Genomic DNA, 15,999 nt, shown 5'->3' on the forward strand with positions numbered 1-15,999 from the left:
TCACCTGTAATATATAAATTATTATACCTAGTATAAAAAACTGAAAGTAACTATGCCTGCGTGATTATCACGGTCAAATTGCAAAGTCAAATGAAATGACATTTGGTATATAATCAGGCCCCAATCCCAACTGGGAAGTTATCATACGAATATCACTTTCATTATAACACATATCCTTAGTGGGGAGTAGGTGTCCGAATTTTTGCGAAAAACTGAGTATCTTACAAGCCGTTCAACTTAGAGAGCTTAAATCCAGTATGTAACTCTTTACTAAAAATAAACAGAACGTGTCCTGGCATTTTTAAAAATGTGTTTTATGAGCGGGGGATTTCTATATTTTCTATACTTTTGCAATGGTAAGACAAGTGTTTACCTCTTCTGGATAGTTTCACAGTTTCACATTTGTAGAGGTGGTCAAGGAGTTTTCAATGAAGGATTTATTACCATCTTGAACGCTCGCTATTTTGCACAAGTTACCATAAAGACTCGGGACTCTTACCATTTTTTTTAATTTTAGTAATACCGGGGAACTTTGGGGCAAATCTTTTTCCTCGACACGGGGTACCTTTGGAATTATAAAATGCATGTTTTCTGGTGTTGACATCTGTTTCATCGTTTCAGACTTTTATTAGTGTCAACGGGCTTCATGGATACCATGCTTCTTTATTCTCTTAGTTTACAGATACAAGCCCCCATGTCGTAAGCGTCAGTGGACCACCGATGCGCAACTGGCGACATTTCGCCAAAAGTTGGTGATCCCGCAGCTACGATCCGTGGTGGCCCCACTTCGGTTTTGAAAATTATACCACAAGCGGCAGAGACTCAACGAAACGCCAACGAACCACAAAATTTCTCCCCCAAAATATATTAAATCGCCCATATGCTCGATTTGTTTATAGTCAGGTGAGTGTAAAAAACACTAGGGGAAAAAAGCAAGTATCCCAAGGTGGGCGCGAACCTTCAACCTTCAGTTTACTTGCCGCATATTCTTCTGACTTCGCCACGGAAACGATAAAGAAAATCTCGCTTGTAGAAGGATAAATTATTGAGGTCTTAATTTAGCCAATCAAACAAATCCCTCTATCTCGAGTTCTGTGAGATGGTACTGTGAACCGTTTCGAGATTTATTGCTTTCTGGTGGGGTACTATCTATGTGCAAAATTTGAGAAAATCGCTGACGCGCACCTTCGGAAACTCTCCTCTTTAGTGCAATGTTGACAAGAGATGGTGTGGGTCAATGAAACCTTGATCCACAAAATACTGACCCACTACACATCGTGACCCACAATGACTCAACACCCAACGTGACCCATTCACCCACCATGACCCACTCTGACTCACCACCAACTATAAACAACTCTGAACCATTGTGACCAACTCCGACCCACTAAAATACATCGTCATTAAGTTTGATCCATTATCCACGCCATCCTCTCTACTGACTTAAGAGGTTATATTTGTAATAAACCAATTTTTTCCAGTAGTTAGCTCCTCTAAAAACTCATAGCCTGCATGTCAAAAGCCAAGCAGTAAGTCCTATTGCCATTGTTACAACTGGAAATATCAAAATCCAAAGGAGCCTGAACTTCTTTCTTCATTACAACCAAATGAAAAAAAGAAGACAAACGGAGGTCTTGAAAGTAAAACGTAGACAAAGTTGCCAGTGTTCAGAAAATGCTATCTAGATGGCACTGAGCAGAATGGGTTGGTGGGTCAATGGGTCAGTGTGAGTCACAGTGATGGTGTTTCGCAGTGGGTCACGCCTTGCTGACCTACGATCCACTGACCCACTCATAAATCTTGACCCATTTGACCCACCGACCAACTCAATCTCTGATTTTACATTTAGTATATCATTTAAAAGACGAAACACACAATTTTTTCTCGATTGCGAAGGCTAGCTTGATACATATACTACTTGAGATGGTAATTTCTTCTTAAGGTGAGAAATTGATGTGATTAAAGAGCCCATCTTGAAGTGGTTACAAACTACATTCCAAAGTTATTAGAAACGCTTTCGCGACCCCAGAAAACTATTACTTCGACAAATGTTTAAGTAAGTCTTTACATTTTATTAATCATATCTCCAAGTCCCTCATCCTGTAAAGATGGGGATGAATTTGGATATAACGCCATTGAGTGCCTCACTACTCATCTCAACGACCGAGAAAACAATGGATAACACTCTGCAATCAGTCATTTTACACTATTTTTTACATGCGACTCTTCCCAAATTCAATCCCTTGAGGTATCTGAATTCCACAATATTTTTTTCCTTAGATTGAAAGTAATATGTCTCCCATGTTAGATAAAAGTTGTTCCAGACATTCCGGAGTTTCGCTGAAATATACACGTATACATACATCAAAACATTTAGAACTGTGCTCCTGTAAATTCAAAATCCAGGAGGCATAGTCGCTCATACCAAAACGTGGCATTAAATGACATTGTGTTTGTAACAGTGTCACGAACTCAAACTATGGATTTGACACTAATCTCAGTCACTTGAGACATTTTATTTTTCATCCTTTATCGCCCGCCATAATAATGGGTTTTGAATCAATTGAATTGATTTTAACGTCCCGTCAGCAGTGAGGCTATATGAGACGTAGACCTACTAATTAACGCGAACTACATGAGCTCTCGCTGGGGGCCGAATTTGGATCTCCCACACCGAAAACGTGTACGCTATACGCTTAACCACAAAGGAGCTTTACGATGAGAGTTAAATTTGGACTTTAACGCTTTCGGAGTTGTAATTATTAATTTCTGCAACAACGAGAACTATGGATTCGACACTAATATCGATCGCTTTTACTTTATATATATTGGCGGAGAGAAAGGGACCACATCCATATACAAAAGCCTTGCAGATTATTGAACTGAAATCCTTTGGAAAGAAATCCTATTCTGCCTTCTTTCTCGAGCATAAATAAGTCTCTTAGACATGACGTCGTGTTCGTAAATTTCCTGTTTACATAGTTTTGGGGATCGGGAGTTTTGTGTCTGTAACGAAGATTGGAGTTTGTATAATAATTTCTGATTATACCAGAATAGTCTCTTTACCTTTCAGAAAGCGTAAATCACTTGCTGTAATGAGAAAATTCAGAAGTAACTTCCGATGACAAATAGCTGCAAATAAATACACTACATAATTTATTCATTGCGATGATCTTATTTTCTTAATTTGTATTTAACATTCACATATATCATAGAATACCAACGTACTGTGAACACCTGCTATATTTTAACCATAATAATCACTTTGTTCCGCAATGATTATCTGTTATATATATACAACTGACGTATTTTAATGTAATTATTTAATATAATTTTTCATGCATTGCGGAAAATAGAATTTCATAAAAAAACATTGGCTCAGATGGGAACCGAACCCTCGACCTTACGATTTGAAATTCAACGGCGTACCACTGAGCTATCACAAGCGCTCCTCGAATAATACTTCTAGCGATATATAACCGTATTTAAGATAATAATTACATTCATATCCACTGCAAACGCTGTTTTTGTTCTACTTTGACTTTTATTTTAGTACTCAGGAGAGAATAATATTCTATGTCTTAACTTTCTTTCACCATTCTTTTACATATGGAAAGATTCGTTTACGTATCTAAATATTCCATTACGTATGGAGAGCAAAATGACAAACAAGCATGTGCTGGCATTAATACAGTTTCGAAATATTGTATCATTAAGTATTTCAATCAATGTTGCTTTTTTATATATAATTGGTAATAAGTCTTATTATATTTAAAAGAAGAAAAACACATCTGCAAGATTTTTCCCGATTGCAAAGGTTGGCTTCGAGGTTCGAACCTGGTATACTTTTTCCCGAAGATACCCGAAGTTGGACTTAGAAAATTCTTGCCTCGAAACAGCAATAAAGAATGCGCTCAACCTTTTTGAGACAAGGTGTACATGTCCTATGTAATCATAAGAGAGCTTCTGATTCTGGTGAAATAAAAAAAATAATCCGTGAGTTTTCTTAGTTAATTCTTTATTACACTTAACATTTGGTGTTTATAAGTTAGGGAAAATAGGTTGGTTAGTTGTTTTGAGGTCATGCATTCCTATCATAATCAAGGTTGTTCAAAAATAGACCTGTAGATTACTGTGGGGGAAAAATGAAATAAAATCTTTGAGTTTTCTGTCCCACGTTTATGCTAAAGGAGACGGTAATGATGAGGGATGAATGAAATGGTGGAATGAAGAAAGTTTGAGAAAACGGGAGAACCCCGAGAAAACCCATGGGCAAGGTGTTTGTCCACCACAAAGTCCACACGGTCTAGGATCGAATCAGGGACCCCAAGCACTGGAGGTGAACGCTCTACCACTGAGCCACCGCGACCCCAGCTTAATATGGGATCTGAACTTTATGTGCTCCCAGTGGAAATTGAACCCAGCCTCCTGCTCTAACCATATAGCCAGGAAAGATTTCTGTAAGGTAAATTTTAAACTCAGAAACGATTTTAACAATAGAGTTCAATATAACATGTAGAAATACATCTCGTAGCGAGCAGAACTCTCCCTCGCGATTTTTATTTGCGCTGACCCCCGTGTATCAGACTCAAATAAATAGAATGCAGTTTATTAAAATTGAGATAGTAATGCGCCAAGATTTTGCCAATGATATTAGTCAAGAAATACGAAGATACACATTGGACAAAGTTGCGATTATTTTCAGGTAATTCCCCCATTCGGTAATATTTCTTTTACAGAAGTATAATCTTGTACTATATTCTCAAGGCAGCTCAGTGGCTTAGGGAAGGGGGAACCCAGAGGGGCTGCCCCCCCAAAGAGGTCCGACAAAGTACTTTGGTACTTTGATGTTTGTAATTTTTTATATATTTTTATGTTTATATATTTTTTTGTTTGTAATTTTTTCTATATGTACCTATAACAGCACTTTGCCCCCCCCCCCCAACACACATCTTGGCTACGCTACTGAGACAGCTCAATGCTCTGGATAAACTTTGAAGCTACCTCGGAGGTAAAAAGAGTGTATTGATGACGTCTAAGAGCACCTCCCGATTGAACTGCTCTACAGAAACATTTTAGGGTGAATTGAAGAACGGAGTAACATATTGAACATTTAGATGGAGAATAATGCGAATATTATTCATTGTGCATGCGTTGATGTCCCTGCAGATGGATTATTTATAGAACTGCAATCGGTTTGACTATTCGAGATTTTCTAAGCTTCAGAATTTTATTGAATGACGCATAATCCGTTGTCCATAAAATGTTTGTAAAAAAATAAAAATTAAAATAAAAAGTATAAAATAAAATAAAGAATATTACTGTGAAGCGCGGGGCTCTGGGAAGTTATCTGGTTCGCCTATGTAAGGGTCGCTACTGCCACCATGTGGTGTTACGGTTAAACTTACTACTATTATTTAAAGCTAAAATTCGTAACGATAAGACTCGTACTAGTCGAGCAGATTCACTTATCGTTTTTTTTTTTTTTCCTGTCAGCTACCAATCAATAACCAATAATGTTAATTTTATCACTAATAAAAGTTTCAATGTCACACATACGTACTAGCTGTTGAATGCACTTATTAATTATTGAAAGTACTTAAGGCCCCTTATTAATCAATCTTTGTAGCCATTTGCCGTGGAACTGAAGAAAAACCAGAACAAAGATCGGTTAGGAGTGTAATCCGCTTACGAAGCTAGACTTCAAACCCTCGAAAAAGTTCCTTATCATTGAAGGTGGAAACAAGTTTTTAATAATAATAATAATAATAATAATAATAATAATAATAATAATAATAATAATAGACCTAATAATAATAATAATAGATATAGAAGGAAAAGCCAGAAATAAAGATAAAAGAGACTGGAATTGCAAACTGATATGTTAAGATTGAAGCTCGATATTGAATTGTATATATCTTATATATAAAAGAGAACGTACAAAATCCTTTGTTCCCTCATCACGCTAATACGGCTGAACCAATTTCTTTTATTTTTGGGGGGTTATTAGGATTTGGACCCTAGATGGTTTTTATCATATCACTTTAATTTTTAATTACCAGTGTCTTGAGATAATTGACCATTCAAGTGTCCATAACGTACAAATCCTTTGTTAGTTATTCATCATAGGTAAAAATAAACGTATTTATATGCAACCCGCATGACCATGTAACTCGGCGGGTTAACATAAATGACAGGCGATATAATGTTAACATTTACTGCAATCTACTATGGTTTTTATCATATCACTTGAAAGCGAAAACTTCCGGGGTGACCGCAGCGAAGCGGGGCGGGTTAACATAAATGACAGGCGATATAATGTTAACATTTAATGCAATCTTCTATGGTTTTTATCATATCACTTGAAAGCGAAAAAGTAAAAATTATCTAAGTAACAAAGTTTATTGCGTTCCGGGGTGACCGCAGCGAAGCGGGGTGAACGCTGCTAGTATATATATATAAAAAAAAAAAAATAAAAAAATAAATCTTTTGCAGGTGTGTTTGCTTTTCTTTTACTAACCACAACGAGATTCCATTTTTCGTGTTTAGGATTTTCTGAGTGCGAATGCCTTTTTTACTCCCCTTCCTTGTTCATGATGGGATAGGACACTTAAAACCATGTGGTGGACTGTATAATACAAACGCTGGTTCATTCTACAATAGTTTGATTTAATAATATTATGAATGTTACTCATAATTCAGTGGTGCCCACCCCCCCTTATGTCTATGACGCACCCCCCCAATTGTCTATCCGTAGGTGTTCTTCCATGAAAAAATCTTCTTTTCGATTAATTTTACCCCCCCCTCATCAAACATATTTATATAGATTTTAACCCCCCAATATTTCAATGACGCAGTTTGCGTCATAGCCCCCCCTTGTGGGCACCCCTGCATAATTCTGCAATTAAAATAAAAAACACATCAGCAACACTACGATGATCTAACTACACGCTGCGCGTATACTCACAGACTGCTGCTATACACAGTGTTACAGTCTATAAAAGCAATTCGTGTTTAAGAATCAAAACACAACTTTCTATCTTTTGTCTATTTTCCACTAAACATCACACATTACTATCATTCTACAAACAAGACCAAAACCATACAAATTGACTGAATGTTTTCAAAAATTACAAATGTTACCGGTACACATTACTTCAACCTTTTCTATAGCTTCTGCCGCAACTACTACGTTCCATTACAGTCAAATGTTTTTGAATTTTTCACAATGTTGCCAGATACAAACTCCACATCCTCCCACCTTTTGATTTATGGCAAATAAATCAAAACAAAATTACACTAAGTATCGTACAGGTATATTCACCTTTCGACCTTTTCTTGTTGTGACAACACGTTCACCCTTTTCTTCAATTTTACCTAAAGTCAAGGTTTTAGACGGACATTCCTCTTCATTTCTCGCTTGCACAACACCTTCTTCGGTTTGAACAAAACTCACTTCCAAGGGGTACAACCGCTGAACAGGTCTTGTAATTTCTCCACTCTCAGTCTTAATCCTAGCCACTCTTACAATATCATCCTTCCCAGGGAACACCTTTGTAATTTTTCCTAAAGGCCAGTCTAGTCTTCTCTTATTGTCACTTCCAACAAGTACAACGTCTCCTTCTTTTATTTCTCGACAAGTTTTCTTTCCGGTTTGCTTCAGTACTAACTGACTTAAATACTCACTACGAAATCTATCTCTCAATTGTGTTCTTATGTGCTGCAATCTTCTAAATCTTTTTGACTTGTCAACTGTCTCTATATGATCCAGATCAGGTACTCCTATCTCCAAATTATCTTGTAAAAACATAGCTGGAGTAATGGGTGTGAGATCGTTTGAATCTTCTGACAAATAAGTCAACGGACGTGCATTGATAACTGCTTCTATGTCACACAACACTGTACTCAATTCTTCATAACTTAGAGACGCTCTACCCAACGTTCTACGAAGAAGTTTCTTGATCATTTGTATAATTCGCTCCCACCATCCAACCCACCAGGCAGCGGTAGGTGGAATGAACTTCCACTGAATTCTTTCTACTGATGAGTACAAAGAAATTTGTTCCCAGTCGATTAACTTAAAGAGATTATCTGCACTGACAAAATTCGTTCCGTTATCAGAATGAATGACCTTCGGCCTTCCGCGCCTGTCAATAAATCTCCTTAATGCTGACAAAAAACTAGAGGTCGATAAAGACAGTACCAGTTCTAAATGTACTGCACGATAAACGGCACAAGTAAACAAGACAATCCAACATCTTTTCCCATCTTGAAGGAAGAGAGGCCCAGCTAAATCTACTCCGGTTATTTCGAAAACTAATGCATCTTTAACTCTGGCAAGGAAGCTGGTGTAACATTAATATTTTTTGCATCGTACCGTTTACATTTAACACATCTTCGAACAACAGAACTTATAGTTTTTCTCCCACGAAGAATCCAAAACCTTTCACGCAACTTTGTCAATAATACTTGAACTCCAGCATGAGATGATTTCAAATGTTCCTTCAATATTAACATCTTCACAACTTCATGCTCAGGTGGTAATACAATAGGGCTCCGAAAATCATCTTCATCGAGTCTACGTGCAATTTTAGTCTTTAACCTAATCAAACCTTCACCATCAACAAAAGTACACAATTGTTTCAAACGATCTGGTTCACTAACAAAACATTCTTTCTGGATAGTTCTCATTATAACCTTCTCAGCTGATTCTATTTCAAATACCAATAGCTCACCCGTTAACCTTTCACTTTCCTTTGAACGACAATTATGGATAGAACGCAAGATCCATGCAACCATACGTATTAATTTCTCATAATTTGAAAAATATTGCATTTACCACTTTGGCTCATTTGCAACACTTAATGAAACAACTGTTTTCAGTTTTTCATTATTTACTTCAAGCGCATTTGGTTTCATATCAGTTTTCGGCCAGAATTCTTCCATCTGCCGTAACCAGTCAGGTCCTTCCCACCATTTACTCTTCAGTAACGCTGCAGCATTGCAGCCTCTTGAGGGTAGGTCAGCTGCGTTCAAATTTCCCGGTACATGTCTCCAACACTTTACATCGGAGAGAGCTCGAATTTCCTTCACTCTATTCATTACAAACACTCCCCAAGGTTCATCATTTTTATCCAGTAAAGCGCCACCAAAGAATCAGTCCAATAGAACACAGGAATGTCTAAATTTAAACTCTCAATCACAGACACAGCAAGTCTAACTCCGATACAACAGGCCATTAATTCTAAACGTGGAATAGTTGACTTTTTCAATGGCGCAAGACGTGCTTTGCTGAATAGCAACTGGACATTAACTTCTCCATTGCATTCACTTCTCAAAAACACTACAGATGCATATGCATTTTTACTAGAATCACAGAAAACATGTAACGTCCAAGAGTTCCTTGTACCATCTTGTGCAAACTGTCTAGGAATCTTTATTTCGTCCAACATCGCCAGTTCTTTATACCACTTGTCGAATTTCCTGGAAATTTCTGAAGAAACTGGTGTGCCCCAAGAGTTGTTATTTTCCCAGCTTTCTTGAAGTAGCAATTTTGGAATCAACGTCACAGGTGACAGAAATCCTAGAGGGTCAAATAACTTATGAGCAGTAGATAAAATAACTCGTTTGGACACTGGTCCTTCTACTCTGCCTAAATTCTTTGTATCACACAATAAAGTGTCTGTACATGTGTCCCATAACATACCTAGAACTGGAGTGTAAACATCATTACTGCCTATAGAAGAACCACTATATACCCATCCTCGTAAATCGAATTTACCTTCACTGAGCAGCGACTTTGATTTTTCGATCAAAGCAAACATTTCGTCTTCATTGTCAACAGACGTGATACAATTATCGACATAAAGGGATTGTTTCAATTTACTAGCTATTTCTTCATATTCACAGGGAGCATTTTCTAAATGGTAATTAAGAACGGCCCCCAACAGAAAGGGACTGCAATTCACACCAAAAACAACTCGCATATGTCTAAAAGTTTTAAACTTCCTTTCGTCAAAATTCTCCCACCAAAGAAATCTTAAATAATCACGATCGTTTTTATTTTCCGAAATTCCAGGAAAGCTTTTCTAATGTCTGATATAATCCCTATCTTTTTCTCTCTAAACCTATGTATAAGTGCCGGAATTTCTTCAATTAAGTGTGGACCCTTCTCTAAACAGTCATTCAATGAATATGCACCCTTTGTTTTCGAAGACGCATCAAAAACTGGCCTAATTGGGGTAGTGGAATTCTCTTTTATCACTGCCCTATGTGGTAAATAGTAACTTCGATTGTCCAGCTCCTCCTCCGGTACTTCTTCTATGATTCCTTCTTCCAACCAGTTTCGAAAAACGTTATCATAGTCTTCGTATCTTCCTTCTTGCCACAGCTTCTCGGTCATCTTCACACTCTCTTTTCAGCTAGTTCCTTGTTGTCATGTAGTTCCATAGGTTCTTGCTTCCACGGCAATTTAACTTCGTAACGACCATCTGAATTCACACACAAAGTTTCTCCAAAATGTCTTAAAATTACTTCATGGTTTTCGCTCTTAGTCTTAACTTCTATTGGGTCAGTGATGCCTAACGTATCTAATTTCCACAAATCCGCAATACGGTCATTGATTGACAATAAATTGATCACAACATTGGCAGACATATCATAACATCTTTTAGACGGTAACTTACCCATTATCGTCCATCCAAACATTGTTCTAACAGCAAATAGTCCTGACTCTAACTTTAACATATCTACTGTTAAAAATTCACTAGCCATATCCGCACCGATTAACAGTTCTATTTCTCCCGTACTATCTAAATCGGACAGGCAATTTTTTCTCTTCTTCATTTCTTTTAACCACGGTCCACGTTTAAGAGAAGGTATCTCACCGCAAATCACTGGTTTCTCTAAAACTTCCATCCTACACGAATGATTGTCATTAACATCAGCTACAAGTATACTATATTTGTTAAGGGACTCCTTTTGTGTTTTGACACCACCAAACAAACTATGTTCTAAAGTTTCAGTACATATTGGTTGACAACCCAGCACTTCCACTACTCGCTTAGAGACATATGATCTCTGTGAACCACTGTCATAAAGTGCACGCACTACACATTCTTTCCCGTTTGTTTTCAATTTTAACTTGAGTGTTTGTAGGAGAAACTCATCCCTACCATTTTGATTCGTTAGCGTTACGTTATGCTGTTCTGAATTTTGTTTTGTTTTGTTTTCTAATTTTTCCGAGCACAAAACCGAAAAATGTTTTCCCTTACACAAAAAACAAACATTAAACATACAGTTCTTGGCAGTGTGTTTTTGAGGTTTCAAACACCGAAAACAACACTTTTGCTGCATTAAAAGTTTCTTTTTCTCTTCCAGGTTCATACTCTTGGCCTTTTCACACTTTTGTGGTAAATGATACGCCTCACAGAAAACACACTGTTTATCCTCTTTTACGTGATTTTGTCCAGAAAACAGATTATTAACAGTAGGCACCCTTTTTTCTTCTTTATTCTTTTTAAAATTCACCATGGAAGTTTGTTTCACTTTAAACCCTGCTTGAGCTAACGCAATGCGTTCTTCTCCCTCCACTTCATTTCTCAGAAACTGTAACAACTGTTTTAGTTTCTCACTATACGTATTTGCATTACTGTCACTTACACTAGCAGTCGCTGTATGCCTTAACCAAACCCTCAAAATTTCATCAGGCAAACAAGATTCTACCAAGGGGAATAACATAGCTGCATATTTTTCACTAGTCATACCTATTGATTCTAGCGCACGTAAATATGACTCAAGTTTATCATATAAGGAATACAATTTTAACTTATTTTTGTCATTTGAAACATTCTGTATAACAAGTCCTAACAGTTCACGTGTGTAGTACTCTATCAACAATTCTTCTCGACCAAAACGATTGCATAAACTTTCTATAGCTTTATCGTAATTATCGGCTGTGGGTGGATAACTGTTCACTACATCCCATGCTCTATTACCGGTACTAATTGCTTGTAGGAGGTATTGGAACTTGTCCTCTTTCTCGATTTCATCATCGTTATGAATTCGTTTGAACTGGCTCCAGAAACTTATCCACTCACTTATTTCCCCACTGAAAGTTTTCAACTCAATTTTCGGTAACTTAAGTTTCTTTTTATCTGTATGACCACCTGAACTGCTAGAAGGAGCTACTTTTTTCAAAATGTTCTCATGTTTTACACGCGCTTCGTCGAACATTTCCCGGTAACTTTCCACGTTGTTGTACTCTTCCATGTAACGTGCTTCACTTTTTTTGCTTGTATCACTAAGCAACAGTTCAAGTATATTTTCATCATAGGTTGACAATTCGGTTATAAGTCTCTCCAACTTCGTAAAATATAACTTGACACTTTCCACATTTACATTGTCCTTTTCACATTCAGCCACTAAGCTATTACACTAGTTAACAAAGGTTTTGTTACATAAAAGGAAATACCTGTTCTTAAAGGAACTTTTTGCGCTGAATTCGAATATGCACTCGGTTTTTCTCCATCACGTACGATTTTCCCGTAACAGAGGGATTTTCGGGGAAAATCCCTCAAAAATTTCTCTTTTCGTTTATTTTACACCCCAACATCTTGTCCCCTTGCATATACTAACATAGAAACTATACCTAAGTATACTTTGATTCATATTTAACAAACCCTCCAAGTTTCGTAATAATCGCTTTATTCTTTCTACAGAAATAAATATGTTTGTATGTATACTGTGTGTACTGTTTATTGCACCTTATAGTAATGCTTTCAGATCTCTTAAGTTGAGGTAAAACGTTTTGCTTTATTACCACAAACACATATATAAAATATAATACAATATAATTTACAAGTGTGACAATTTACAATAAACAATAATACAAATGTACCAAAAGGTCATGAAAAGACAATCAAAACTATCACAATATATGAAACTTCCATTGGGTCACAAAAACGTACACTACTTCCTTCTTTTGTAAGAAATGTTGCATTCTCTAACAAGACCCCAACAATAGTCCCCCATCATTGAAGGATCCCATCGTCCCTGGTACCTTTTCTCCATTGCCATTATATCTTGGTGGAATCTTTCCCCCTGTTCGTCGCTGAGAGCACCTAGGTTAGCAGGAAAGAAGCTGAGGTGGGAGTGCAAAAAGTGGATTTTTAAAGACATCCTGCAACCCAACTCTTTGTATTTCTGTATCATGTCCTGTACGATTTATGTGTAACTCTCAGCTTTGTTATTGCCCAGAAAGTTGCGCACAACACACTTAAATGCTGTCCAGGCAGCTAGCTCAGCACTGTTTAACTTGCTGTCAAAGCTATCATCAAGCATTAATTTCCTAATTTGGGGACCAATAAACACTACCACTGAAATCTTAGCATCACTCAGGTTAGGGAACTTATCTCGCAAATACTTGAAACCTTCACCAGATGTGTCCATGGCTTTGACAAAGTTTTTCATAAGTCCGAACTTGATATGAAGTGGCGGTAGTAATATCTTATTAGGATCTACCAAAGGAGCGTATTTGACGTTGCATTCTCCAGGTACGTAATTCACTCTAGGTTCCCATTCCTTCACTTCATAATGTTTGTCATCAGCTCGGCTATTCCATAAACATAAAAAACATTGGTACTTCGTGTAACCGCACTGCAGTCCTAATAAAATACCAACTACCTTGAGATCACAACATATTTGCCAACAATGGTCCTTGTAATTTATAAGATTTAGCAAAGTTGACATGGTGTCATAGGATTCCTTAATCTTCACTGAGTGCGCAAGTGGTATAGAAGGTTTTTTATTTCCATTATGTAAAAGGACAGCTTTAAGGCTGACCTTTGACGCGTCGATAAATAACCTCCATTCTTCTGGAACGTAAGGAATTCCTAGCTCCGCCATCATCCCATTTATATCCGTACATACGCACACATTATCTTGCATTGAGAAATAGCTTGAAAATTGAACATGTCTTTTCCTGTACACTCATATGTTCGTTTCTGCATCCAATAAGTTCCACTGCTGGAGCCTTGATCCCAGAAGTTCCGCCTCTTGTTTTGTCAGGTGCAAATCACGGACTAGGTGATTAAGTTCACATTGCCGGATGAAATGTGGCTCGCGAACAGTCAGGGATGAACGTTGGATCCTTGGATGTACATGTTGATGTCGATGGTTCATCAAGGTCATGATCATCATCAGAGTCTTTTGGCCATATCTCTTCCCAGTTGGTAGGGGGCTCGGGAAGTGGAAGTTCATCCCCGTGCGGAATAAGTCTAATTGCAGATTTAACGTTGGGATAACTTATTGTGTATTTGATTTTTTTAGAATGTCCCTTAACTACTGTGAGACAAAAATAACAATCATCCAGATGGTTGGTGGGTTCTCTCCACACCATTGGTACAGCAAATTTCATGAACCTCCGTTTCCCTTTGGCCCATGCAAGTAAAGTGACGTAGCACGAGTCTGTATTCCATTCTTTCTTTCTTTTGCATTCTGTTACATTTGATAACAAATATTGATAACCATTTCATGAACAAAACGAAAAAACTTGGAGAATTGTATATATATGTATTAAGATATACATATACTGTACGTTTAAAAAATATATACGTTGGAAGTACATTCTATTTTTATACATGTTTCTAATTTACAGAGAGCAATACAAGTGTGTTCTTGACTATTGTAAGTATTCATTTTTATGTCTGTGTTTGTAGTAATAAAGCAAATCGTTTTTACCCCAACTCAGGAGATCTGAAAGCATTACTATCAGGTGCAATAAACAGTGCACACAGTATACATACAAATATATTTATTTCTCTAGAAAGAACAAAGCGATTTTTACGAAACTTTTAGGGTTTATTAAATATAAATCAAGATATACTTAGGTATAATTTCTTTGTTACTATATGTAAGGGGACAGGAGCTAGGGGAATAAAATATCTGAAAAAGAGAAATTTTTGAGGGAATTTCCCGAAAATCCCTCTGTTACGGGAAAACTGTACGTGATGGAGAGAAACCGAGTGCATATTCGAATTCAGCTCAAAAAGTTCCTTTAAGATCAGGTGATTTTTCTCATGTAACAAACAAAAAGTTTAAATTTGTTAACTAGTGTTATAAGCCTTTGAAAACGATATCTGCACCGGTTTCCTAGCCTTTACTAATTTATCCATGATTCGTCCTTTTTTCCCGCCTCACGCTGGTGTGCCAAAATGTTACAGTCTATAAAAGCAATTCGTGTTTAAGAATCAAAACACAACTTTCTATCTTTTGTCTATTTTCCATTAAACATCACACATTACTATATCATTCTACAAACAAGACCAAAACCATACAAATTGACTGAATGTCCTCAAAAATTACAAATGTTACCGGTACACATTACTTCAACCTTTTCTATAGCTTCTGCCGCAACTACTACGTTCCATTACAGTCAAATGTTTTTGAACTTTTCACAATGTTGCCAGATACAAACTCCACACACAGTTTCAACAAGTATTTACTCGATTTGCTTCTTCTTCTTCTACAGCTAATAAGTTACATTCAGCAGCCATCTTTTAACAAAAACTAAAAATGTGAATAAGTTAGTTATGACTAAACACCGTGGCTTTTAAGATTTGTTCTTTCAGTAGCAAGGGAGCGGCGGGAAATGATGAAATTGCGCGGGGCAGCAAGTTGTCTAGGGCCGGCCCTGCACATATACACTCTTGGTTTAGAAAATCGTGGGAATGCTATTATGGAAACAAATAAATGAATACATAACCTAAAATATACATTTTCCAGAATGTTCCATTTTTTTCTCATCACATGTGTATTAAAAACAAAACAAAAAATGGCGTAAGTGAAAGAAAGAATCCACGCTGAGCAGTTGTCATGGCCGACAGGAGCGTCATTTCACATTTTGCTTGAGGGGGGGCAAGACCTCTAGAAATAAGTAAAATTTCACGTTTTTCACTGATTTACTCCTATTATATTGATAAAATCTATATAAATCTCAAA

At 37.0% G+C, this 15,999-nt stretch overlaps 5 protein-coding genes across 5 annotated transcripts; all 5 read right to left on the reverse strand.

Annotated features, from left to right (window-relative positions):
• Positions 1-7,294: 7,294 nt before the first annotated feature.
• On the reverse strand, positions 7,295-7,966 carry LOC145691802 (uncharacterized). The gene has a single exon (XM_081767114.1). It carries the CDS (start codon positions 7,964-7,966, stop codon positions 7,295-7,297), a length of 672 nt encoding a protein of 223 aa, XP_081623240.1.
• Positions 7,967-8,316: 350 nt separating this feature from the next.
• On the reverse strand, positions 8,317-8,799 carry LOC145691806 (uncharacterized). The gene has a single exon (XM_081767118.1). It carries the CDS (start codon positions 8,797-8,799, stop codon positions 8,317-8,319), a length of 483 nt encoding a protein of 160 aa, XP_081623244.1.
• A 302-nt stretch (positions 8,800-9,101) lies between these two features.
• LOC145691814 (uncharacterized) lies at positions 9,102-9,986 on the reverse strand. Its single transcript, XM_081767127.1, has one exon. The coding sequence runs from the start codon at positions 9,984-9,986 to the stop codon at positions 9,102-9,104; it is 885 nt and encodes a 294-aa protein (XP_081623253.1).
• Positions 9,987-10,039: 53 nt separating this feature from the next.
• Positions 10,040-10,402, reverse strand: LOC145691817 (uncharacterized). The gene has a single exon (XM_081767129.1). It carries the CDS (start codon positions 10,400-10,402, stop codon positions 10,040-10,042), a length of 363 nt encoding a protein of 120 aa, XP_081623255.1.
• A 2-nt stretch (positions 10,403-10,404) lies between these two features.
• LOC145691819 (uncharacterized) lies at positions 10,405-15,554 on the reverse strand. Its single transcript, XM_081767131.1, has 2 exons — positions 15,504-15,554; positions 10,405-12,435 (listed from the first exon to the last, which is right to left on the reverse strand). The coding sequence occupies exons 1-2, from the start codon at positions 15,552-15,554 to the stop codon at positions 10,405-10,407; spliced, it is 2,082 nt and encodes a 693-aa protein (XP_081623257.1).
• Positions 15,555-15,999: the final 445 nt, after the last annotated feature.

Source organism: Thermobia domestica, chromosome 8, assembly GCF_964235325.1.
Source record: "Thermobia domestica chromosome 8, izTheDome1.hap1.1, whole genome shotgun sequence".
Taxonomy (NCBI): Eukaryota; Metazoa; Arthropoda; class Insecta; order Zygentoma; family Lepismatidae; genus Thermobia; species Thermobia domestica.

Bases quoted from the DNA above. Each gene is read 5' to 3' on its own strand.
- LOC145691814 (XM_081767127.1), bottom strand. From the start codon at position 9,986: ATGCGAGTTGTTTTTGGTGTGAATTGCAGTCCCTTTCTGTTGGGGGCC.
- LOC145691806 (XM_081767118.1), bottom strand. From the start codon at position 8,799: ATGGTTGCATGGATCTTGCGTTCTATCCATAATTGTCGTTCAAAGGAA.
- LOC145691819 (XM_081767131.1), bottom strand. From the start codon at position 15,554: ATGGCTGCTGAATGTAACTTATTAGCTGTAGAAGAAGAAGAAGCAAAT. The intron at 12,436-15,503 runs GTAAATACTTGT...TTTGTTAACTAG, and splicing joins AAGAAGAAGAAGCAAATCGA to TGTAATAGCTTAGTGGCTGA.
- LOC145691802 (XM_081767114.1), bottom strand. From the start codon at position 7,966: ATGATCAAGAAACTTCTTCGTAGAACGTTGGGTAGAGCGTCTCTAAGT.
- LOC145691817 (XM_081767129.1), bottom strand. From the start codon at position 10,402: ATGACCGAGAAGCTGTGGCAAGAAGGAAGATACGAAGACTATGATAAC.